The following is a 25,724-nucleotide window of genomic DNA, read 5'->3' as shown; positions in this document are numbered from 1 at the left end:
CCTTTATGTGTTTAAATATATAATTTGTGTATTTCATACGTACCCATACATACAGACATATATTTATATAAAATTACAATGTATGTATCTTATTTTTTCACTAATATCACTCCAGTCTCGAGTCTCAGTGCTGGAGAACTAAAACTCCCGTATAACGCTGTACTTCAGCGGAGTGACTTTACTGCTTCTTACAACCTGACTGGTAAAATTCATACACAAGGTGTACCTGATAAGGCGCGCTGACTATTTTTGGGAAATTTAAGGATGTTAGGTGCGTCTTTTAGTGCGAAAAATACAGTATGTGTATAAAACAATATATCATCCATTAACAAACAGCTATTGTCACAGGCCTACATTAAGCACTATAAAACCAATTTTTAAAAGTCTCTAATTACTAAAACTTCAAAAATCTGTGTGATTATTGTGTGATATTATTTAGATCAGATCAGCTTGGTTTGCTGATAATGTCAGCATTAAGGTACTCAGAACAAATCAGGGGACAAGATAACCTGATCGGAACATGCTTTATAACCAATGCAATTTTTTATATCTGTCTGACCCTGGCTGCTGAAGTAGAAGCATTAATGTGCATCTATCATCATGCCTTCACTACCAAGCAAATATGGGATCTTCAGTGAAAATGTGAAATCAATGTCTATCATTCTACCATCCGAGTCTCTCTTCTCTTTCACCAGGTAATCTAACACTGAACTACAGCTCGATAAGAAGCAGCAGATAAGAGCTGATAAGACCGTTGTACACGTGTCAAATTGGCATACCCTCTAACCAGTCTTTCTTGGCCATGTTGTTATCTATCTGTTCACCAAAAAGAGGTTATATGGCAGCTGTTAAGACATATTGGCCAATTTCCAGCATGACAGGACTTGGCAGCAATCTCTTTATCACAGGGAAAGAGATGCAGTTAGCTTACACTCACAAATGCCAGCCTGGACTGATATAAATTTATGAGATCAAGGAGATTTATTTTTGCTACTGGACTATGACACACCACTGATCCACAAACCCATTTGTAGCAAAGTACAAAGCTGTGAAAATATACAGTTCTATAAAAACAATTAAGAGACCGCTTCAGTTTTTGAATCAGTTTTTCTGATTTTGTTATTTATAGGTCTATGTTTGAGTAAAATGAACATTGTTGTTTTGTTTTATAAATTACAGACAACATTTCTCCCAAATTCCAAATTAAAATATTGTCATTTAGAGCATTTATTTGCAGAAATTGAGAAATGGCTGAAATGGCAAAAAAGAAAACAAGTTCATATTCACAAAGTTTTAAGAGTCCAGAAATCAATATTTGGTGAAATAACCCTGGATTTGAAGCACAGTTTTTATGCATCTTGGCATGTTCTCCTCCACCAGTCTTACACACTGCTTTTGTATAACTTTATGCCACTCCTGGTGCAAAAATTCAAGCAGTTCAGCTTGGTTTGATGGCTTGATCATCCATCTTCCTCTTGATTATAAGGTTTTTAATTTGGTAAAATTAAATAAACTTATAGGTTCTATAGCTTCTTCCAGAGCTGTATATATGTACTAATTCCAATCAGGATGTTATCACCTTCAAACAGTCTGTAATATTAATGAAAAAAAAAATATCATCACTTACATTAATTTTATTTAATAGTGTTAAGACACAACACGCAATTGCTTATGACTGTAAAGTAACTGCCTCTTACGAACTCACTTAAGCAACTTATCAGTCTATTTTAGTTGCTAATGAGATTCAGCTGATTAAACACAGCAGGCCAGAATTTTTCAGTTAACACATTTTTTGGAGAAGTCAGACTGCCCAAATTCCCCAAAGGGTGCAACAGCAACCCATCCATCACTGCTAATCTGACATTTGCAAAACAGCACCTGGACACATCCCTGAGCTTTTTCTGGTAATGTTTTATAGACACACCATTTCTAAGTGTAACAAGACAAGGTTCATGCACTTTTTAACCAATAGGTTTCCATGATTTTTCCATTCCATTGTAAGAGATGTACAATATTTACAGCATCTGTAACTGACGGATGTTCATTTCATGACATTGTCATCAGATCACTGCATTTAAGCTGAGCACAAAGGGCAGAACACTATAGGCTACAGTAACCTGGCATTGCCAGTGTGTGAATATGTACATCACAGGCGGTGGCTTTTACACTTTTCAGATTAATACTGGAATGATTGTATCTGCAAAAATTAAGAAGTAACGCTCAGCACTACTAATTAATTTATTTTTTAAATAAATATGTTTTGTGAGAATATTTATCTTTTTTTAATTTTTGGTTAATTCAGGGTATTGAAAAAAGTTTATTTTGTGTAACAGTACCGAATTCAAAGTATTGTATCGGTACCGGTATCAGTTAAAAAAATAATAATACCCAGTCCTATTTAGCACTAACTGCTTTAAAGTTAGTACTGCATAGCACAGCCAACTTTCAAACATGGTGGTGGTGGTATGAGGACCCTGAAAAAAAAATACCATGTTTAAATGAATTATATTATTAAGGAATATCAGAATTCTTAAGCCTAGGTTATAATTCTAAAAAAAAATACCCTACTTGAACCCAAAAGGAAAATCCTTATTTTTTAACTGAACTGCAGAAACTATTATCATTATTATTTCAACTTTATAATTTGCAGAAGGTAGAAAATTAATCATACTAATTATATTTGTTTTTATTGGGTTTTTAATTTTTTTAGAGCAAAAATGTAATAATAAAATATATCTACAACACATTGTCAGAGGAGTCATTTAAAATATAAAAAAAATATATGTTACAGGACTGAGCTTTTGTCTCTATATGAAGGAAAATGATTAAATTTAAAGCAATAATGACCAACTGTGTGCAAATTGTTATCACATTAAAATATGAATTGGATAATAACATAATGTTTATACGCAATCTCGCTATTTACTAGCCAAGTATAGGGGAAAGGCATTTAACAATTCCTCGACCCATAGAGTCACATGTACGGTAACACATCATACGCAGCAAGCATTATCACCCGCAGTAGACAGTGCAGTGGGTGTTAATGATCGTTAATTTAACAGTCCTTTTTTTAACATTTTTTATGTGAGTATGTGAGTGCCAGTACGCTTCACCAAATGCATGAAAACTCCCCCCTCCCTACAGTAACTGCAAAGTGTAGGCTATTAATGGAGTTATTGGTTTTAAATTGCCTTTTAACCTGTATCTGACCCCGGCTAAACACTGTACTTAAGATGTAATCAGATGTTTACCCTCAGTGTTACCTCTTATCATCCGAGACATTTTATGGCAGCTATTACATACATGGCCTATCTTTCAAATAGAGAAGCACTTGAACTTGGCCAGACCTGTCTGCAATCAGCGTTTTATGGCTAAACAAAACTGCTAATATTAACCAATACGGAGAAATCAAAACTGAAAGGCTGAATGAGAATGTAGTCTGTTTTTATTTTTTTTATAAAACAAATTAGTAATGAAGGTATCAACAATGTACATTATTACACACACACACATACACACTCACCAGCCAAAGCAGAAGAGAGCCAAGTAGAAGCCCAAGAGTGTGGCCACCACATGGCGGATAAAGGGACTGGTTTTGCTGGGGTGCAGATAGAGTCGGAACCAGCAGGCTGTGAAGAGGGCGAAGAGCTGGCACACCACGAAGTTCACCTAAAAGAGAGATACATAATAATTAAAATTAATTTACTGTGTTCTTTAACAAAGGAAAGAAAGTTGCATCTAGTTAACTAGGTTACTTTTCAATTCATGTGTTAATATACTGTACACCCATTCTCATCAAGAATCACAACACCTGTGAGCTACCTTCCTGTAGTGCATGGCACCGCATTTAGAACGGTCATTGAATTTCAGCTGATAGACAACCACATGAACAAGGGCTTTCTTTGGGTAATCATTGTGAAGCTCTACAATACAGAGCTACATTCACAAATACCATTTAAAACTTGACTATGCAAAACTGAAGCTATTTGTTGTCCATCTTTTTTTTGTCATATCTGTTTTAAAGAAACGGAAACTGTGTGCTCTGAACCAAAGAAGAAAAGGAATTATTAAGACTATTAAGAACAACTAAGGCAAAAGCCAGAGTCTGTCACAGTAAGGGGTTGTGTCAGTACAATAGATGTACAGTATATTAACAGATAAAACAGATAAAATATAAAATATCTGGGGTGCAAACTATCAGCAATAAAATAACAGTGAAAATAAATATAAAAAACACATGTTCGATACGGTCACAACTGATTTCAGAGGATTAGCTACATATGCTGTTATTCACTGTGGTAAAACATGGAAACACTGTATGCCCGTTAATTCTTTGGTCACTCTTATTAGTTGGTTATGGAAAGGCACAGAATCCCAAAAGCAACTACTCTATTTGCAATATACATGCAATTACTTTCAATTATTTGATTTTCAATGAATTGATTAATATATAACCAGTAAAACAATAATGCTACTGTGGGGACATTAATAATACCTAATATATTTGATATAATATTTAAAATATATATAATATATTCTGGTTTAACACTATTTTGTTTACTAAATCATTACTAAATAATTACATGAAATTACTAAATTCAATGTTTTACTTGTACTGAATATTTTATTGTATTGTGATTAATCTTGTTATTGATTTTTGTTCTTAATTGTTTCACGTAATGTTTCACTTAATTTTAATCACGTTGTTATATTGGCTTTTGTTCTTTATTTTTTCTTAATTTACTTAAATATTATTTTAAGTATAATGTCTTGCATTTACTTTTACTTTTTTATTTTCTTTTTACATTGTTCTTAAACTATTTTCTCGAATTACAATTATTCTTTTACATGTTTTTAATTTTACATATCTTTGTTTTAATCATGTTTGAATCATGTTTTATCCATGCTTTATTCTTAATTAATTTTTATTGTTACATGTATTTGTAATTTTACTTTTCTTTGCATTTTCTAATTTGTAAAGCACTTTGAATGACCATTGTGTATGAAAGATGCTATATAAATAAACTTGTCTTGCCTTATTGTAGTGATTATATGCTTTAATATGCATATCGAGGATATCATCAGTGCTTCCTTCATTTCTGTCACATGACTCACTCACACACCTTCGTTTACACCCATGGCTGGTGTTACAAAAGCTGATAATAAAGCCAGTGTCGTTATCAGTGAAGAATTACTGCTGGCTGGCTGATATTCAAGCGTTCGCTTCATGTGTGTCTCTGCTGGGTGTGCACCAAATCCAGGCAGTCGAGGCAGCAGTGATAAGAACACCACCATACGCTCTCTCACACAAACACACACACACACACACACACCCATTTCACTTTCCGTGCCTCATTCTATTGTTTGAGACGTTTCCTCTCTTTCTCATGAAAGACTCCAAATGCTGCTCTGCAACACAGGGCCACCTACTGCGCTATATCTGAGAGTTTAAACCTCTCAGTGAAACAGTGGAGCCGTCAACAAGCTCACAACAATAAATCAAGTTCTGTCAGAGAGAGATAGCAATGGTAAATAGATGAATGAAGTTCTCACACAACAAAATATATAGGGGTTTAGCACTTATGCTTATTCTCAGTCCACTGCAATGTAGCACCACTTACTCTATAAGTGATGTTATGAGAAGTGTTTTAACCTGGGTAAAATTGGTGAATGAGGGACAAAACAGCGATTAGTTACATATTTAAAGATTAATTACATAAAAAATGTCTTCCCTTCTTGTGTCTCCAAATTGTCTTGAACTTAAAAGGAAAAAAAAATTCTAAATGGAAGTAAAATCATTTTATTCTCCTTTATTCTGTTGCATTTCTAATCAAGGTCTGACAGAAAGGAAAGAAAGATACTGGGCCATTCCACCAAATGTTGTAATTGTTCCAAATTACACATATTTTAATTTTTTTTTCAACTCTAATTTTAATAACATGTGAATTTCACAATTCAAAACATGTACTTGTCAATCTCAGGTAGCTTTGCTTAATTTTATACAAGGTTTCTAAGCCAAAGACGGTTACAAAACTCATGTGACATTTAAAAAGCTTGTTTAAAAGCAAGTTAAATAATTTCTTCAACTTTTTCACAAGAAAGTATTATTAACTTTTAAATAAATGTATGTTTAAATAATTGATATTTATGACAAAAAAAAATCATTCTTTTTTCTTAATGGTACTCATTTCTGTTACTGGAACTCACTCTTGTGACTGGCACTCATTCCTGTTACTTTTTATGTTTCGAAAAACAGGAGTGAAAGTAACAATACTACCATTAATTTCCATTATTATATATTTCAGAGTAAAGTTTATAGTTAGAGAGTGGGGACAGGTAACAAATGCTTTTTTTTGTGTTCTAAGTATTTTTTTTTATCTTACTTTTGCAATTAGGTCAATGTCCAAGACATTAATAAAAATGTATTTTGCAAGTTATTTTGTTATTTATTTTGTTTGCACATTTACTTAATAAATAATAAAGGCTATAAGCTATACATATTGCATAATAATTTAGTCTTACTATTAAATTTTACTATCCTCTAAAATTGTTGCTAATTTTTTAAATATCTATAACAACTTTTTTTTTGTTTTCTAGGGTTTCCTGAAAAACCTGAAGAAATTTGTAGGTGATTATTTTAGGAAAGTGCCAATATTTCACATGCATTTTATTTTTTTTCACAATAAGAAAAACATGAATAAACTATAAATGAATAGTTTAAGTGATTTAATCAATACTAAGAACTGGGTCTGGGCTTTTATGGGTTAAAGGCACAGTAACAAAAACAGACAGTTAAAGGGAGTTTTTTTTCCGCCTGGGAAGACCATGTATGTGTTTTTCTCAGATGTCCTCTGAGAAAATTACAGTTGGAATTATCTACTGTTTTTCGCTAAACTCTGTTGTCCTCCGGTAAATTTAGTCCTCACATCTCTGAGTTTTATTACCTCGCATGTAATAAAATAGCTATTTGTCCACTGCCACGCACTGTAATTACACTTTGGGCGTACATTTCCATAGAGATCCACATAAACACAACAGCAAGTGGAAATGGAGGAGCTACTGAATGCGATGTCATGTGATTAAGAAAGCCAAAAAACTCACTGGTCCTCCTGTATTTTGTTTTTAATGCAGTCTAGTTGCAGGAGTTTTATCACTGAGTAGAAGTGTGAAATATTTTTCACAGACGTCCCCCTGAGAAAATAATCCTGTCATGTCCTATCATAAAGATGAAAGAAAAGCCCTGTTTTTCTCAACTTTATAACTTAATTAGTTCGGTTCAAGCTACATGTTTAAGAAATCTTAAAGAGCAATGGGAGAAGGATCTAGATGTACTCTTAACTGAGGATGAGTGGCAACAAATATTATACAGAATTCATTCATCCTCCTTCTGTGCTAAGCATGAAATGATTCAATGTAAACTCTTTCACCGAGTGTATTGGACTAAAGCCAGACTTAACAAAATTTATCCAGATACAGACCCATTATGTGATCGCTGCCATCGGGACACTGCCTCCCTAATACACATGTTCTGGCTATGCCCATCATTGTTCAAGTTTTGGACTGAAATCTTCTCAACATTATCTGAGGTTTTTGAGATACAGTTGGATCCTAACCCCTTTACAGCAATATTTGGTGTCCTTCCATTTGCCTTGTTAATGTCAAAACATCACTCTGATTTTGTAGCCTTTGTGACTTTTTTAGCAAGACGGTTAATTTTATTGAAGTGGAAACTTTCAGTTCCACCTATGTATTCTGAATGGATTAGGGATGTCCTTCGGTATAGCACACTGGAACGAATTCGATGCACTCTGAATGGTTCTGTTTAAAAATTTAAAAATCATGGCAGCCCTTTTTCACTTTCATGGATAATCTTTCACTTGCTGCAATTCCAGAATAATGGTAAAATATTTCTCCCTGTACTCAAAGCTTGGAACATTCTCCTTAATCAAAATTATACTAAGAATTTACGCATGTCTTTATGTTGTGTATCCGAGAAATGTTTTTTTTTTTTCTCTCCCCCCTCTCCCCCTAATTATTTTTATTCTGTCACCTATATAAAAACAACCTTGTCCAACATTTTTTTTTTCATTTAGTTATTTTTATTTATTTATTTATTTTTACTTTACATTAATTTATTTATTTTATTTACTTTGTAAACTGTTTGTGTGTTATATTCTGTGAACCAGAACAATGCTACTTAATATGCTGTATTTACTGCGCTCCCCAATGTTCAATGTCAATGCAAAACAGACAATAAAAAGATTTACTCAAAGAAAGAAAAGCCCTGTTTAAATTGTGTGTAGTGAGCAGTTATAAGTGTTTACTGTGTGTTTTTCACACTGGCTTTAAAAGGCTCAGCCTTGTGTCAGTTTTACTGAAGATGTTCTTATAAAGTCAGCAGTGTGTTGAGCCCAACAGTGTCTGACTTCAGATCTCTCCTGACACTAGCCGCTAGCGCTAGCCGCTAGTCATCTACAGAGAGAGAGTGATTCAGGCGTAACGAGGGTGAGAGAGATGCCCTGTTCCATTACCTAATGCAGAGCTTAGACCGTGCCCAAAGCTGCTTTTCCTCCATCATGCAGATTGCGAGGGCATGGTGGGTACAGACTTCTGATGAGTTAAAACTGTGTTGAGTAACAACACCGAGACTTCACTTCACCCTGCAGCTTACTGATTACAACCACAGCTTTACGGCTGACTGTGTACATTGTGGTTGTCTCCATGAGACTGAGAGCGACAGCGTGAGGTCATCTTCTTGTGGTTACTTGTGGTAACAGAACAGCGTGGAAGATGAAGCAATACAGGATTACACATCAGCGACATTACAACACACAGAAAAGCCACATGACAATATGGATGGATATATTAATCATGATATTTCAAGAATTCTTCACAAATATTACACAATTTTTAATTTCCCAATGTTACATTAGTTTATTTTTTTAGAAATGTATCAGTGATTGTTTACTGCACTATACTTCTGCAGTCTTTAAAATGTTTAAAACTTGAAGAAATGTATCAAAAAATGTACTGCCAAAAACAAAAAACAAAACTAACATCTAACTATTAAATTAAACCCTGCTGAACACAGCGCTTTTATTTATTTATTTATTTTTAAATCGGCATTGGCTGATTTGGCAAATATTTCAAACAGACATTTGCTGACTTATTCATTGTATTCCAGAAAAGGAAAAGTGACGCTGGACAAGCTACTTTAAAATTAATTGATTTGTTTAAAAGTTATATCTATTTTTAAAATCATACTGTGACACAATTGTAGATGATGTTGAAGATGTAGAGTTGCTTCTAATGCATTTTATGACAAGAACTCAAGTAAAGACAAAAAAATTATTTAAGTCAGTCAATCCAAAAAAATATATATATATGTCCTCTTGTGCAGTTGCAAAGACCATCAAAATGATAAACCTGGCCTTAACCAGGACCGCCCCAGGAAAGGAAGACCAAATTGAACACAGGATGTGTTTATCAGAGTTACTAGCCTCAGAAACCACAAGTTTAAAGTGATAAAAAGATGTTTAGTGTTCAAAAAGTATTTCTAAATGATAATTTTGTACCTGCGTGTTCTTTGAAAAAAGTAAGCCAAATATAAACTTAGGCTATTTCATTTATGCAATGGTGAAAAAAAATGGCAAAACCAATCAATCCTTTGGGCTGGGCGAAATGGTCCAATTGTATATTACAGTATATTTCTTAATTAAATTTACACTATTTATAACAAAAATATTCTAAATTATATATTAACTAAAAAATGTTTGTTATTCAATATTTCAGCATTTAACCAAAATTAATGAATGGGATGAATACTTTCCCAAGAAACTGTAAGTTTGAAAAGACCCCTCGCTGACACTCACAAAGCACTAAGACTGTACATTAACGTCTTTTCATTCAGAAGATGTGGGGCGTATAGATCTCTTTGACAACAGCATAATTGGCCCAAGCGCACATACTCAATGCATCTATAACATGACCGCGATCAGGGGTCAGGAGAGAGAGCTTTACTCCTTATTTTCTCTATACAGTATTCCCATGCTAATGTGCTGCACAGCAGAGTTATGCTTGAATTAGCATAAATTCAGACTGGCTGTAGGGGTCTTTGGGGGTCTGCTTTTCAGTTTGATCCAGCCTAACTTGCAGCTGTGTGGTATATTGAATCTACTTTATATGTTTGTATGTTTTCTGTATCTCCTACAGATTTTTTTTTGTTAGCTAACACTAATTGTCTATTTGATCAGCTTCACTTACCATGTAGAAGCTTTTGTAGTTGCATAATTACAGACGTCAGTCCTTTTTTTATATCTGTTTCTCTGCATAATCTGCTTAGAACCTCCATTCACCACCCTGTTCTGTAGTAATCAGGACCCCACAGGACCACAGGTGTTATTCTGTGTTGTGCTGGTTTAAGTGAATCAGGCTCAGCAGTGCTGCTGCAGGGTTTTAATTTATTTGCACATTTGCAATTTGCTGTTTGCAGTTTGAGCAAGCTGTGGACCTGTTCATTCCAGGCAATAAATCTGCAAAAAAAATCTGAGCAGCCTAACCTTACTAATGCTCTGCTTATGGGTGTGCCATATTGTAACATATGCAATAATATTGCAATAAAATTAATGCTATAAAAACCTAATCATAAAAGTGATATTATTAAAGGTTACTTACTGTATATACATTTAATTGTCTGATTGAATTTTTTTTTAATGCATGCACTAAACATGCTGCCCTTTAGTTCAGAAGTAGATATTTGCTGCTATGTTGCATTATTTATGTTTTATTTTATTTTATTTTGTTACATTATTATTATTTTTTACTGAATAAAGGAAACTGTTATAGTTATACTTAAAGTGTATTATTTTATTTCTGAAAAGCAGAAAACTGAAAGCAGAAGCATTTCTGAGTGGAGAAGGAATAAAATATTGTGTTTAATGATACCACTGTGCTGGAACAACCATCCCTGCTAATGTTAATACATTCATTCTAAAAACTGGGTTGTCGGGTCACTTTTTTTGCAGGAGTTCTTCTGGCCACGTCACGCATCTTTACGTACTTGCGTCACGTGTACAGCCTCTAAAAGAGGATCTGGCTCAGTTTTACTGAATGCGAGCGACTGGTGGAGCAATGGAGACTTCAGAAGGGGAAACTTAGAGCTCAGCAGCTCATTCACTCATAGTAAAACAAAGTGTGTAGTTGGAGTGAAGTTTCTGACTGAGCCGCTCTCTCTCTCTCTCTGGCTGAACATAACCTGGAATCGGATTCCTCCGCTCTAAAAGCATCACACCCGTCCAGTTTAAAATGATTCCTCCACATGCTCAGTGCAATTACCCATTCTCACCAGAGAGGGACCTAAATCAGCTTTAATAAAACAGCCTTTTCTTAGTGTTCACTTTAAAGATGTGTTAAAGGCAGAGGCCAAATTCCACCTGTGCCCTGCACTTGTATGATGTATACAGTTGTCTTGTCTTGCCTTGACTTGTCTAAACCCTCAAAGCAATGTTCCTCAATCAAAAGTATGTCCTTTGCAGAAGTGTAGAGGCTATTATTGCAGCAAAGAAAAAAACAACCTCCCTGTTACTACTCTTCAAAAAGCCATTTCAAAAACGACAGGAGGATCAGCTGTCTACAAATGTGACTGGTTCAGACAACAAGTCCCATATTAATTTCATGCATTTAAATCATTATGTAACAAACAACAGCAACAACTCTAAAGCCCTATCTGGACTGGATTAGTTTCTTAGGAGGTTCTGTGGTAATTTTCTCATTTATGGGGGGGCCCTCTGTGATTTTATTCCTGTCAGGATGCACATCTCTGAGTTTCGGCACCTCGCGTTTAATAAAATAGCTATTTGTCCACTGCTGCTCACCATAATTACACTTTGGGCATGCGTCTCCACGGAGATCCACATAAACACAACGGCAGGTGGATATGGAGGAGCTACTGAACGCGATGTCATGTGACCAACAAAGCAAAAAACTCACTGGTCCTCCTGTTTTTTTTTCAATTGCAGTCGAGTAGAAGTGACTGAGTAGATCACTGAGTAGAAGTGTGAAATATTTTTTTATAGTCCCCCTGACAAACTAATCCTGTCCGGATAGGGCTTAAGGCATATATATATATATATATATATATATAAAGGCCAAGACTGAGACATGATCTAAAGTTGATACCAAATAAGCTTATAAGTTTATATTTGGAAACAATAGGAAGGACAAATACATAAATAAAGCACATAGTCTGCAGGCTTACTCTCCAGATCCCTGTTGGGAAAATAAACAGAACGCTAGACATCATGAATCTCAATCTCGGAGGGGACAGAGGTCTGGAGAGAAATGAGAGCTGACAGCTTCTCCGCTCTTCTCTTCTTCCCAGTCACAGCAGATCCTTTTATTCATATGTGACAACTCCAGCTGAGCAGCTATATTAAGCCTGAGGACCCGGTGACGCCAGTCAGGTTCTGACCCAATACTGCACTTTCTTTATCTCAGGCTGGCTCTGACTGCCTTCAGCTGCTGCCTGGTCCACACATCGCAGCAGAAAACAAAGCCTGGGTTATACAGTATCCATCATTATCGTGGCCTTGGCCTTCCTAAAGTTTTGCCAATGAAGCTCTAGCCAATTACTGAATTAATAAGTTCTAGGCCAATTAAATATGTCTCTTGTTGTGCCTGAATCAAGGCTTTTACATTACACAATAGGGGTGGGCAATATTATATCGTATACAATATATCGTGACAGAAATATCATGATATTAAAAATCCATATCGTGATAATAGGGCTGTTCTGTCTTAAAAGTAGTCTATTATTTACTGTGAAGCTTTAGGTGTATTTATTGTATAATTGTTTTAGTTTGCGGTTTATATGCATGCACTGAATATTCTGCAATATTTTTTGCTGTATTATATTATTTTATGCTATATTATTTATTTTGCCACATTATGATTATTCTGTTATACTATTATACTATATTCCTGAAATTAATGAATTATTTTAGTTTTCCTATATCACCAAATATGACGTTATCGCAAAAATACCCTCGCCCACCCCTATTACACAATATAGGAAAATTTTAGTAATATAAAATTTTAGAAAATAATCCATCTACTATACACTCTTTTTCTTTGTAGAGATGGACTGATGTGTTTTTTGGCAGAGCCAAATCCAAATACCACAATAACGCCACACAGATGCCAAACAAACTTGGTACAGATCGCCCTAAGTACTGTCACCTTTAGGCAAACACTGGGAATCTAAGCTCACTGTAAATAAAAATTAGTGTGTTTTACTCACCAAAATAAGCAGATTTCAGGAGAGTTTTAGTTTTCCAGCAGTATTAGCAGTAGCCGCTAACCGCGCTAACCGCTAGCTCTTTCGCCATTCAGAGGTGTGTATTATCGGCCTGTAGCCTGCACGTTTACCATGCTAAATTAAAATTACAGTTTTGTTTTATTAACTTAGCTTTACAGGAATTAGAAGGAAAACGGTGACACCTATGTTCCTTACTAGTGTCGCATAATGCGCCTTATAATCCAGTGCGCCTTATGTATGAAAACAGATGTTCATTGATAATGCGCCTTATTATCCGGTGCGCCTCATAGTGCGAAAACCATACGAAGACCAAAAAACCCCACAGTAGACATTAGAAATAGTTGACACAGAGAAAAGTGGTTGCTTTTTTGGTAAACAAACAAATGCTAAGGCTGTTACCTAAGCTAACATCAGTATCCTACCCCAATTTAGCTCATATCTTTCAGCTCAAAAAGACAACAGACAATTTTTGAAGAGGTATTTGTTTCTGTCTAAAAAAAGGCAGGACAATTTTTAACGCTGTGTAAATAAGAAACATCAAAAATAAAACAATGCTTACCATTGCGCTGTCAGCAGCAGTAGGCATGCACAAAGAAAATGCTTCCCAGGCATTTTTTTTTTGCATCTGGCTGGTTAAAATGAAGCCACTTCCACCTTTGGCTAACTAACTTACATTTAGAGGAGGTGAGGTAAACATGTATACAACTCACTCTCACACGCATACAGTAATAGTAAAAGAGAATACAGTAATGCCAAATTTAACTGTTCATTGTTTTAAACTTTTTATTGTTTTTTCTATTTTAAACAATACAAATATTTGTTAAATATGTATATTAGTATAAAATAAGGCACTGTTAACATACAAAGACATGCTTATTATTTCGAATATCTTTCTATTAAAAACAAAAAGTAAAAAGTAAGTTTTAATTTTTATATTAATTTTAAATATTATGTGAGAATGTTTTATATAATGCTTATGCCTCCCACTACATTGTGAGTGATCAACAGCCAATTTAATACATGAATGTAAAAATAAATATTATTTACACCATTTTAGCACCTCAGCGCTCATTTGCAGCAACTATATTTTTTAAAAGTGTTCTTTACCTCACACTCAGCTCAACTTAGTACACAAACACCAAGTTTTTCACACTGACCGTGTTCTTGAGGTAAGAACAAGCTCATATACAGCTATCAAACATTCCATAGACAGATACACTGTAATATATCAGTGAGTGTGCTATTACAAAAACACAAAATACATCTTCAGAACACGACAGGAAGATAAGTCCACTCCTTTTTTTACTGGTTCTGTGAAGTAGCTGTGTTAGCTCTAAAAATACCCTTAACATTAACCTGTTAGCTTGGAAATCTTCAGGAAAGGCTTTAAACTGTTCGACATGCTATATTCACAACAGAAAATGAAAGAGTCTCAGAGCCACAGCCTTTGTTTGTATTGAACCTCCATGACTACTGACAGCGGTTATGAATAATACCGTAGCCCACTATCCTGTAATGCTAAAAATAAAGTTGCAGCGATTAAGCTCCCATCTTACCCTATCATTACTGACAACAAAACACACAGGCAGCCTTCAACTACAGTCAGACTGAGCACAATAGCTGTCTTTACGTGACTTATGTGAAGTCATGAAGCAAAGCTGGCAGAATCATAATTTGTATAATAATTATTATTATTTTAGCACCTTTAATAAAAAACAGCACCTAAGAATAGTTTTTAGTGTTTTTAGTTTTTTAGCCAGAGATTTAAATACTGGTTGGCTGGTAGAGCTACATCATAAGTACAACATGCTGCAAAATCTTTTCTTGGTCCAAATGAGTGTAATGACTTTCCCTGAGGAGGGCATTTGTCCAAAGGCTCTTAGTGGCTAGCATAAGAGACAACCATATTTTTTGCACTATTAGCTTCACTTAAAATCCTTTATTTTCCCCAAAAATCAACAGTGTATCTTATAATCCAGGTATGAATTGTACCAGTCAGGTTGTAAGAAGCAGTAAAGCCACTCTGCTGAAGTACAGCATTATAAAGCATATGGATGGATGGATGGATGGATGGCACTTCAACAGTGTTGCAGGCTATAAGAGCAAGTTTCCATTTTTCCTTTTTTGTACTGCAAAATTGGTGATACCAATGTTTAGTCACTATTACAGATATCCCAAGTAGATAGATCGATAGATAGATAGATAGATAGATAGATAGACAGACAGACAGACAGACAGACAGACAGACAGATACTTTATTGATCCCAGAGGGGATTTTTTTTGTTTGTTTCTTTTTGATAGATAGAAGCAGTTTCATTGTTCAAGTTTCTCCAGCACGATGCTGGAGCAGCATAAGCATTAGCTGCTAGCCGCTAGCACTTTCACCACTCAGAAGTGAGTATATCAGACTGTAGTTTGCATGTTTATGTGTTAAAACAAGCTAGGTGGGACAAACCACTAGCTGATAGCACCCTGGCTTACTGGAACATTCAGGGTTCCTCAGTGTCATGCTGTCGGGCAGTATTTACTAGCCTAATGGCTAATGCTGCTGCTCACCAAAATAAACAGTTTTCAGGAGCGAAATCTGTGTAGATTAACAACATGGCGACACCCTTGTTCTTTACTATTGTCGCCTAAAATGTGCCTTTTAATCTATAACCTTATGTATTAAAAAAAACAGAAAATAGATGTTTATTCATAGTGCTCTTTATAGTCCGTAAAATACGATAGGTGGCTAAAAGCTCAAGAAGCAATTCTAAAGAATAAAAACAATACACCCCTCCACCCCAATTAACATAAAATAATTATGATGACGTATGTTTCCGTATTATTTTCCGTGTGCCCCGACTAGAAAACACATTGCACTGTTTTTGCCCTTTGCTCCTACTTAATCTCACCAGATCATTTGTTGTTTTTGTTGCCTAGTGTCGTCATGCATTAGATCACCCAGATAAGACTATTTAGATACTGCCTTTATAAATACCAGGACAAATCACAGTAATTATTGCACTCTAAAGATTGATTTTGCCAAAATATCATGACTCATGTGCTGGCTGGCCACCAGCTTCCCTCTGGCATACATGATGGGTAGGGTAGGGTAAAAGAATTCATTTGTTTACACAAATTACAAAAATGAAAGGAACTAATTACTATCTAGTAACTATTTATTGAAGACAATAAAAAATAATAATTTCCTCATGTTGAGTGGTGGTATACACACATATTACAGCAGCAAGTCTAGAAGGGCAATGCTAATTCTACAGCATGTTTGAGAATGTATTTTCTGTGATGAAAAGCTAACTGGAGTTACAAGCCACCAGTTTTGAACATCTCAGGGCTGTAATAAGGTTCTAACAGAGTTGTGAATAAGCTTGAAAAATCTGCATCGGAGCATTTTAAGCCACATATTAAATATTTATACATCAAACAACTTTATTCACCTTTAAATTAAAGCTTTTCACTTATGATAAGCCTCCCAGAGGCAGTGGTAACAGAGCAATTAGAGTACCAGAGCATCAGTGATGTGGGCCCGATACCTGGGTTTTAATTATGTTTTATTAATTAGTGTACATGTGTGTGTGCACTGCATGGATGGGCTAAAAGGTGTAGGCCATCCACAGGTATGGTGTATATGGTTGTCTGTTGTCAGCCTGAATAAACTCTGCAAAGAGGACAGAAATACTGCATTACTTTCAGAAATACAGAAAGATTTCCTTCTTCAAACATTAACTATTACACTAGACCCATTTGCCATACCATGCAAAATTAATGTAAACATGTAAATCAGATTTCATGCGTCTTTCTGCCTATATGTTGGAAATGTGTATTGGGAGGAACCTGGCAATGCAATATATCACTACAAAAGGATTACAATTTAATATACTGCAGTATATTACGGTATCAAGCAGGTTTTTGAAACAAAATTTTTAGCAAAATTAAAACAGTAAAAAAAACACATTGTGATATGCTTTAAATGGCAGTAAAAGCAAAGTTTTAAAGCAATCAGAACAATAAGATTTTAAGAGTACAGCACAGATATCTAGGAGGTTAAGTTAAAAAAAAAACACGAAATGAAAAGAAAAAAAAAAAAACGAATACTGTATTTTTGAGACCTTTTTTTGACAGTATTGCAAAACATAACACGTTGAAATATCCATACTATCCATAAGGACAGATATATACACTATACATTACACACAGACACGTGTAACAAACATTTATTAATATGAACCGTCGGAAAAGCCAAATCCAGTTTGAACCAATATTCTCAATTAATTAATGAGCTTTGCAATGTGAACACAGCCTTGAATGACCTGAATGCCAACGGAGACTGGCATTATAATTGAGTAATATAACACGGCGCACATCACTAAATGTACCAGCTTTAGGTTAAAAGCATAAAAGATGCCCTTGGGTATAAAATATTCTGAAATAAAATTAATAATGCATGAATAACCTGCATCTACAATTCACAGCGCTATAACACAGACAGTTTATAGAGTGTAAAACTGCCACAGTAAGCTGCTCTAGAATGCCAGACATCCCCTGCACACAAAAGCCTGAAGACAGAGAGACGGACGTGTAGATCTAACCTTCAGAGAGCCCTCTAATCATGGCCTTCAATTAGACATCAAGTCAAGCAGAGGGCCTTTCAGCCAGTGAGTGCTCCCTCGCAATGTCTTTTAATCGACTTGTGAGTGTATGAGTGTAGCAGCATGCTGCAATCAATACCATTACAATAAGTGACACTAAATCTAAAGCAGTTATCTGAGGGCTGCTAGTTGGCCTTAAGACGTGTAGATCTTTATAGTGCAGTGTTGACTGCACTATGAGCATTTGTAGTAGAGATGGACCAATCATTGTTTTTGGGGTCTGTACTGATTGAGACTGCACGCAAAATTAACATTTTTAGGCAAGTCTGGTAATGGAAATCTGGTCATGCATCATTTTTTGCTTTTTTGTGTGGTATAGCTTCTCTGTGCTCTAATACTTACTGTACTTGGCTGAGTGATGTACTCTCAAGAGGGATATCTGGTTATTGGTATTGCATGCCTTTATTCTGCTTCTCCCATTAGACAGCTTATTTTACACATTCTAACTATTTGTAAGTCAGCTTAAGAGTTTCTGTGAAAGAGAGGAATGCAGTTTTTTTTAAAAGAACCATTCTTAGTCACAACCAATTGACTTCTGCACTCTTTTTTGGGATCAATACGCCTGTCTATCGTTCTATAAATTCATCCATTCACTCACTTTTTCATTTGCCCAGAAAACAGGTACCGTGAGCACTAGTGTGATTTAAAGGGTAACAAAAATCTGAAAATGCTAATTCTTTAATCCTAGAATGTTAACGTAATTCTCTGACCAAATATTCAGATATAGAAATTAAATAACATGTGTTTGTATTATCCAGCCAGAATGTATTGCAACAGGAAAAATAAATAATAAATAAATAATAAAATGCAAAAAAAAGTTTTAACATGGGTAAATTTCAGATGTAGAAAACTTTTTTTTTTTAATCTCAGTATCAGTTATTAGTTTACATATGAAGACTGGTGGAACACAGTGATTTATTTTCTGTTGTGTTGAAACCCAGACCACTCGATGTTATAACTGCATAAAACAAATCAATAAACTCACAATAAAATAACATTTTGTATGATAGTTGGCTTTTTTCTAAAGTTTGATAAAAAAAATCTGTATATATATTGTCTTATTCATAGTATTGCAATGTATTGCGATATACTGTATTCAACTGGAACCCAAGGATTGTGATGCGCATATCATATCGGCAAGTTCTTGCCAGTTCAGAGCCCTATTTAAAAGGTTAAAACAGTGGAGATTCAGCTGAAATGACTAGGAGGAAGCTTTATATTAGAAGGCTACAGTGTTTATTTAATGGTTAGAAAGCAGGAACTGTAGCAATAGTGCCAAATCCTGCCAATTATCTAGAAGTACAGGTCAACACATTACATTAATGTGTTGAGTCAGTCCTCAGTGAGTCACACAGGAAGGAAGCCACACACTGCTATCAACATCCTCTGAGACCAGAGGAGACTGAAGCTATTATTCTGTTTCTATGAGACCAGAACTTTATTATTAATATTTCTAAAAGAGTAACCACAGCTCTCCGCAGCTGCAGATAACTCTGACAATCCAATTATCACAAGCGTACCAAATCAGATATCACTCAGCATGGAGTTCAGTAAGTCTCCACTCCAGTCTGTCCTCGCTTTCTGAACTTTGTCTGAAATCTTCAGAGATAACAACAAAGTGAAGATGAAACATTTTAAAGGAGAGAGATGATCTGGTATGCATGTTTGGACAATGTGGGCAGAGATCAGGGCTGTGTATTGTATTGGCTAGAACTTGGCAATTCAATATGTATCACAATACAGGGGTTACAAATCAATATACTGTGATGGTGATATATTGCAATAAATACTGTACGTAAAGGGATATTTGGCTATACTGTAAGCAAAGCGATATATGAAAATACTGTAAGCAATGCTATATAGTGGGATACTGTAAGAAAAGCAATATATTGCAATACTAAAAGGAAGGTGCTATACTGAGATACTGTAAGCAAGGCAATATTTTGAGACACTAAAGAAGGCAATATATTGTGATACTGTAAGCAAGGCTATGTAATGCGATACTTTAAGCAAGGTGAGCAAGGCAATTTATTTAGATTGTGTAAGAAAGGAGATATATTTTGATACTGTAAGTATGGTAATATATATATTGTGATACTGTAAGGAAGGCAATGTACTGTGATACTGTAAGCAATGCAATATATTGCGATACTGTAAGCAAGGCTATGTAGTGTGATACTGTAAGCAACGCAATATATTGTGATACTGTAAGGAAGGCGATATATTAGAATACTGTGAGAAAGGCTATGTAGTGTGATACTGTAAGCAATGCAATATATTGTGATACTGTAAGGAAGGTGATATATTGCGATACTACAAGGAAGGAGATATACTGCGATACTGTAAGCAAGGTGATATATTGTGATACTACAAGCAAGGTGATATACTGCGATACTACAAGCAAGGTGATATATTGCGATACTGTAAGCAAAGTGATATATTGCGATACCATAAGGAAGGTGATATATTGCGATTCTGTAAGGAAGGTGATATATTGCAATACTGTAACGAAGGTGATATATTGCGATACTGTAACGAAGGTGATATATTGCAATACTGTAACGAAGGTGATATATTGCGATACTGTAAGGAAGGCGATATATTGCGACACTATAAGCAAGGTGATATATTGCAATACTGTAAGGAAGGCGGTATATTGCGATACTGTAAGGAAGGCGGTATATTGCGATACTGTAAGGAAGGCGATATATTGCGATACTGTAAGGAAGGCGGTATATTGTGATACTGTAAGGAAGGCGGTATATTGTGATACTGTAAGGAAGGTGATATGTTGCGATACTGTAAGGAAGGCGGTATATTGCGATACTGTAAGGAAGGCGGTATATTGCGATACTGTAAGGAAGGTGATATGTTGCGATACTGTAAGGAAGGTGATATATTGCGATACTGTAAGGAAGGTGATATATTGCGATACTGTAATAAAGGTGATATATTGCGATACTGTAATAAAGGTGATATATTGCAATACTGTAAGAAAGGTGATATATTGCGATACTGTAAGGAAGGTGATATATTGCGATACTGTAAGAAAGGTGATATATTGCGATACTGTAATAAAGGTGATATATTGCGATACTGTATAATGAAGGCGATATATTGCGATACTGTAATGAAGGCGATATATTGCGATACTGTAAGAAAGGTGATATATTGCGATACTGTAAGGAAGGCGATTAATTACGATACTGTAAGAAAGGTTATATATTGCGATACTGTAAGGAAGGTGATTAATTGCGATACTGTAAGGAAGGCGATTAATTGCGATACTGTAAGGAAGGCGATTAATTGCGATACTGTAAGGAAGGCGATTAATTGCGATACTACAAGCAAGGTGATATATTGCGATACCGTAAGCAAAGTGATATATTGCGATACCATAAGGAAGGTGATATATTGCGATACCGTAAGGAAGGCGGTATATTGCGATACTGTAAGGAAGGCGGTATATTGCGATACTGTAAGGAAGGCGATATATTGCGATACTGTAAGGAAGGCGGTATATTGCGATACTGTAAGGAAGGCGATATATTGCGATACTGTAAGGAAGGCGATATATTGCGATACTGTAAGGAAGGCGATTAATTGCGATACTGTAAGGAAGGCGATTAATTGCGACACTGTAAGGAAGGCGATTAATTGTGATACTACAAGCAAGGTGATATATTGCGATACCGTAAGCAAGGTGATATATTGCGATACCATAAGGAAGGTGATATATTGCGATTCTGTAAGGAAGGTGATATATTGCGATTCTGTAAGGAAGGCGATATATTGCGATACTGTAAGGAAGGCGATATATTGCGATACTGTAATGAAGGTATTATATTGCAATACTGTAAGGAAGGTGTTATATATTGCGATATATTGCGATACTGTAAGGAAGGTGTTATATTGCGATACTGTAAGAAAGGCGATATATTGTGATACTGTAAGAAAGGTGACATATTGCGATACTGTAAGGAAGGTGTTATATTGCGATACTGTAAGGAAGGTGATATATTGTGATACTGTAAGGAAGGTGTTATATTGCGATACTGTAAGGAAGGTGACATATTGCGATACTGTAAGGAAGGTGATATATTGAGATACTGTAAGGAAGGTGATATATTGTGATACTGTAAGGAAGGTGATATATTGCGATACTGTAAGGAAGGCGATATATTGCGATACTGTAAGGAAGGCGATATATTGCGATACTGTAAGGAAGGCGATTAATTGCGATACTGTAAGGGAGGCGATTAATTGCGACACTGTAAGGAAGGCGATTAATTGTGATACTACAAGCAAGGTGATATATTGCGATACCGTAAGCAAGGTGATATATTGCGATACCATAAGGAAGGTGATATATTGCGATTCTGTAAGGAAGGCGATATATTGCGATACTGTAAGGAAGGCGATATATTGCGATACTGTAATGAAGGTATTATATTGCAATACTGTAAGGAAGGTGTTATATATTGCGATATATTGCGATACTGTAAGAAAGGCGATATATTGTGATACTGTAAGAAAGGTGACATATTGCGATACTGTAAGGAAGGTGTTATATTGCGATACTGTAAGGAAGGTGATATATTGCGATACTGTAAGGAAGGTGTTATATTGCGATACTGTAAGGAAGGTGACATATTGCGATACTGTAAGGAAGGTGATATATTGTGATACCATAAGGAAGGTGATATATTGCGATTCTGTAAGGAAGGTGATATATTGCGATTCTGTAAGGAAGGCGATATATTGCGATACTGTAAGGAAGGCGATATATTGCGATACTGTAATGAAGGTATTATATTGCAATACTGTAAGGAAGGTGTTATATATTGCGATATATTGCGATACTGTAAGGAAGGTGTTATATTGCGATACTGTAAGAAAGGCGATATATTGTGATACTGTAAGAAAGGTGACATATTGCGATACTGTAAGGAAGGTGTTATATTGCGATACTGTAAGGAAGGTGATATATTGTGATACTGTAAGGAAGGTGTTATATTGCGATACTGTAAGGAAGGTGACATATTGCGATACTGTAAGGAAGGTGATATATTGAGATACTGTAAGGAAGGTGATATATTGCGATACTGTAAGGAAGGCGATATATTGCGATACTGTAAGGAAGGCGATATATTGCGATACTGTAAGGAAGGCGATTAATTGCGATACTGTAAGGAAGGCGATTAATTGCGACACTGTAAGGAAGGCGATTAATTGTGATACTACAAGCAAGGTGATATATTGCGATACCGTAAGCAAGGTGATATATTGCGATACCATAAGGAAGGTGATATATTGCGATTCTGTAAGGAAGGCGATATATTGCGATACTGTAAGGAAGGCGATATATTGCGATACTGTAATGAAGGTATTATATTGCAATACTGTAAGGAAGGTGTTATATATTGCGATATATTGCGATACTGTAAGAAAGGCGATATATTGTGATACTGTAAGAAAGGTGACATATTGCGATACTGTAAGGAAGGTGTTATATTGCGATACTGTAAGGAAGGTGATATATTGCGATACTGTAAGGAAGGTGTTATATTGCGATACTGTAAGGAAGGTGACATATTGCGATACTGTAAGGAAGGTGATATATTGTGATACTGTAAGGAAGGTGATATATTGTGATACTGTAAGGAAGGTGATATATTGCGATACTGTAAGGAAGGTGATATATTGCGATACTGTAAGGAAGGCGATATATTGCGATACTGTAAGGAAGGTGTTATATTGCGATACTGTATGAAGGCGATATATTGCGATACTGTAAGAAAGGCGATATATTGTGATACTGTAAGAAAGGTGACATATTGCGATACTGTAAGGAAGGTGTTATATTGCGATACTGTAAGGAAGGTGATATATTGTGATACTGTAAGGAAGGTGATATATTGTGATACTGTAAGAAAGGAATTATAATGAGTTAAGTTAAGCAAGGTGATGCATTGCGATACTTTTAACACAGCTATGTAGTGCGACACTATAGGCAGGGCAGTAATGTCCATGTTAGAAATAGGCCAATCCCTGTGCAGATGTTCTAGCAGCAGTGAATATCCTGGAAGGCTTAATCCTGCCTTCCTTTTTTTTTACACTGATTCAAATATTCCCATAAAGTCCTTTAATTATCACAATGCTGAGCAACAGTTTTCACAGTGTTCTTAAATTAAAATCTCTCAGTTTTGCCTGCAACCATCAGATTACCTCAGAGTAACACAGTTATGAGGGATGCCATGGCTGCTAGAGTGCAGGCATGGTTCCAGAGGGACGTCCCATGCCAAAGCTAACCTAATCCTCTTGCATAACTCCACCAAACTTGTACAGCAGTTAATGCAGGGCCTCATCATAATTCTCCAAGCGGCATTCAAAACACACATTTTCCATTTTCTAAGGCAGGGTATATTTGCTTAAAAATGACTTTCTACCAGGTACCAAAGCTCAGACCAGTGATATAAAGAACCCTATTAGCCTATAAGCCTATAACCCTATCAATTATAAGGGATATTAGAGTTATTGCAGAGGCCAAACTGATGCATAAATAAACTCAAAGCTTTTAAAAGAGATTGTCAGTTAAATGTTAATGCAATTAATTAAAAAGTCCTACACAAAAGACTCAAGCTCATTAACAAAATTATATTTAAAAAATATCATATATCTGGTACAAAATTTTTTGCTCAGAAAATAACCGTTATTCACAAACAAATTGCATTATTACAAAAGGTAGTTATTTAAAATATAAAATGACTTAACATAAAATGTACTACATTTTAATCACGACAATTAAAATGACCAATTTTATGCCAATGTATGTGTTTACATAACCATTTCCAAACTACAGTGTATGGCTCACTTAAAACTTGTTTCAATGCTATTTTATTATTAAATTAAATCAGGTGTTTGCTGGTGAACCTGTAAAAAATCAAAGGCCAAGTGCATCCAAGATTGCATTTGGATTTTTTCCTTCATCCAAATCAGCCCAAATTAAACAAAGTACGCATTTTATTTTCTTAGATTTTTGTATTTACACTGAATGGAGCAGCAGCAGAGAAAGCGTTTGTTCATAGCTGTAATAATTATCTGGGTAATTTATCATGTTAAACTGCACCTGAACAGCTGTTCAGCTTAAGCATAAGGAGTACATTGACAGTGGGTTCGGATTGAGGTCGGACCACGTTCTCATAAAAAAAAAAAAAAAAACGCTTCGGAGTTTTATTAAAACCGGACCAAGACCACCTCCTCTCACGGGTATCGGTAGTTTATGGTTGTTTTGGTCCATACCAGAGTGTGATATTGTTTTCACACTTGTCGAAACGAACCACAACAAGAGTACAAATGAACCACAGTCCCTTTTATAATCATTTTTTATTTACTTCTAATTTCTTTTTTTTTTTTCTCCCAATTTAGCTAAGCCAATTGTCCCGCCCATTCCGCTGCTACTCAGCTGTATATCCCCCATCCCAGGTGATGCCACAACACAAGGAGGATAGCCTCCTCTGATACATGATGCAGCATTGCCGAGTAGCATCACAGCACGTTTAGAGACTTGGTTCCGATACATCAGCTCACAGACGCCTCGTGCTGATTGACATCACCCTAAGGGTTATGAGGGTGTCGGTGCTCAGTGGTTCCTTCGCCAGACCCCACTATTTTTCAGCTTTATCTCTATAAGGGTTAAGGTGCATTAATAAACAAAATAAAAAGATCTAAAATAATTACGGCTGAAAACCAAGTTT

General features: G+C 35.5%; 1 protein-coding gene across 1 annotated transcript in view; it reads right to left on the bottom strand.

Moving 5' to 3' along the window:
• mboat2a (membrane bound O-acyltransferase domain containing 2a) overlaps positions 1 to 25,724 on the bottom strand; it is a 125,256-nt gene that overhangs the window by 78,242 nt on the left and 21,290 nt on the right. Inside the window, exon 2 of the mRNA XM_022672837.2 lies at positions 3,524 to 3,669. Coding sequence (XP_022528558.2) covers positions 3,524 to 3,669 — 146 coding nt within the window. The remainder of the gene's footprint in view (positions 1 to 3,523; positions 3,670 to 25,724) is intronic.

The sequence above is a fragment of the Astyanax mexicanus genome, chromosome 14 (genome assembly GCF_023375975.1).
Source record: "Astyanax mexicanus isolate ESR-SI-001 chromosome 14, AstMex3_surface, whole genome shotgun sequence".
In the NCBI taxonomy this organism is placed as follows: Eukaryota; Metazoa; Chordata; class Actinopteri; order Characiformes; family Acestrorhamphidae; genus Astyanax; species Astyanax mexicanus.
This window is presented reverse-complemented; position numbering and strand designations above follow the sequence as displayed.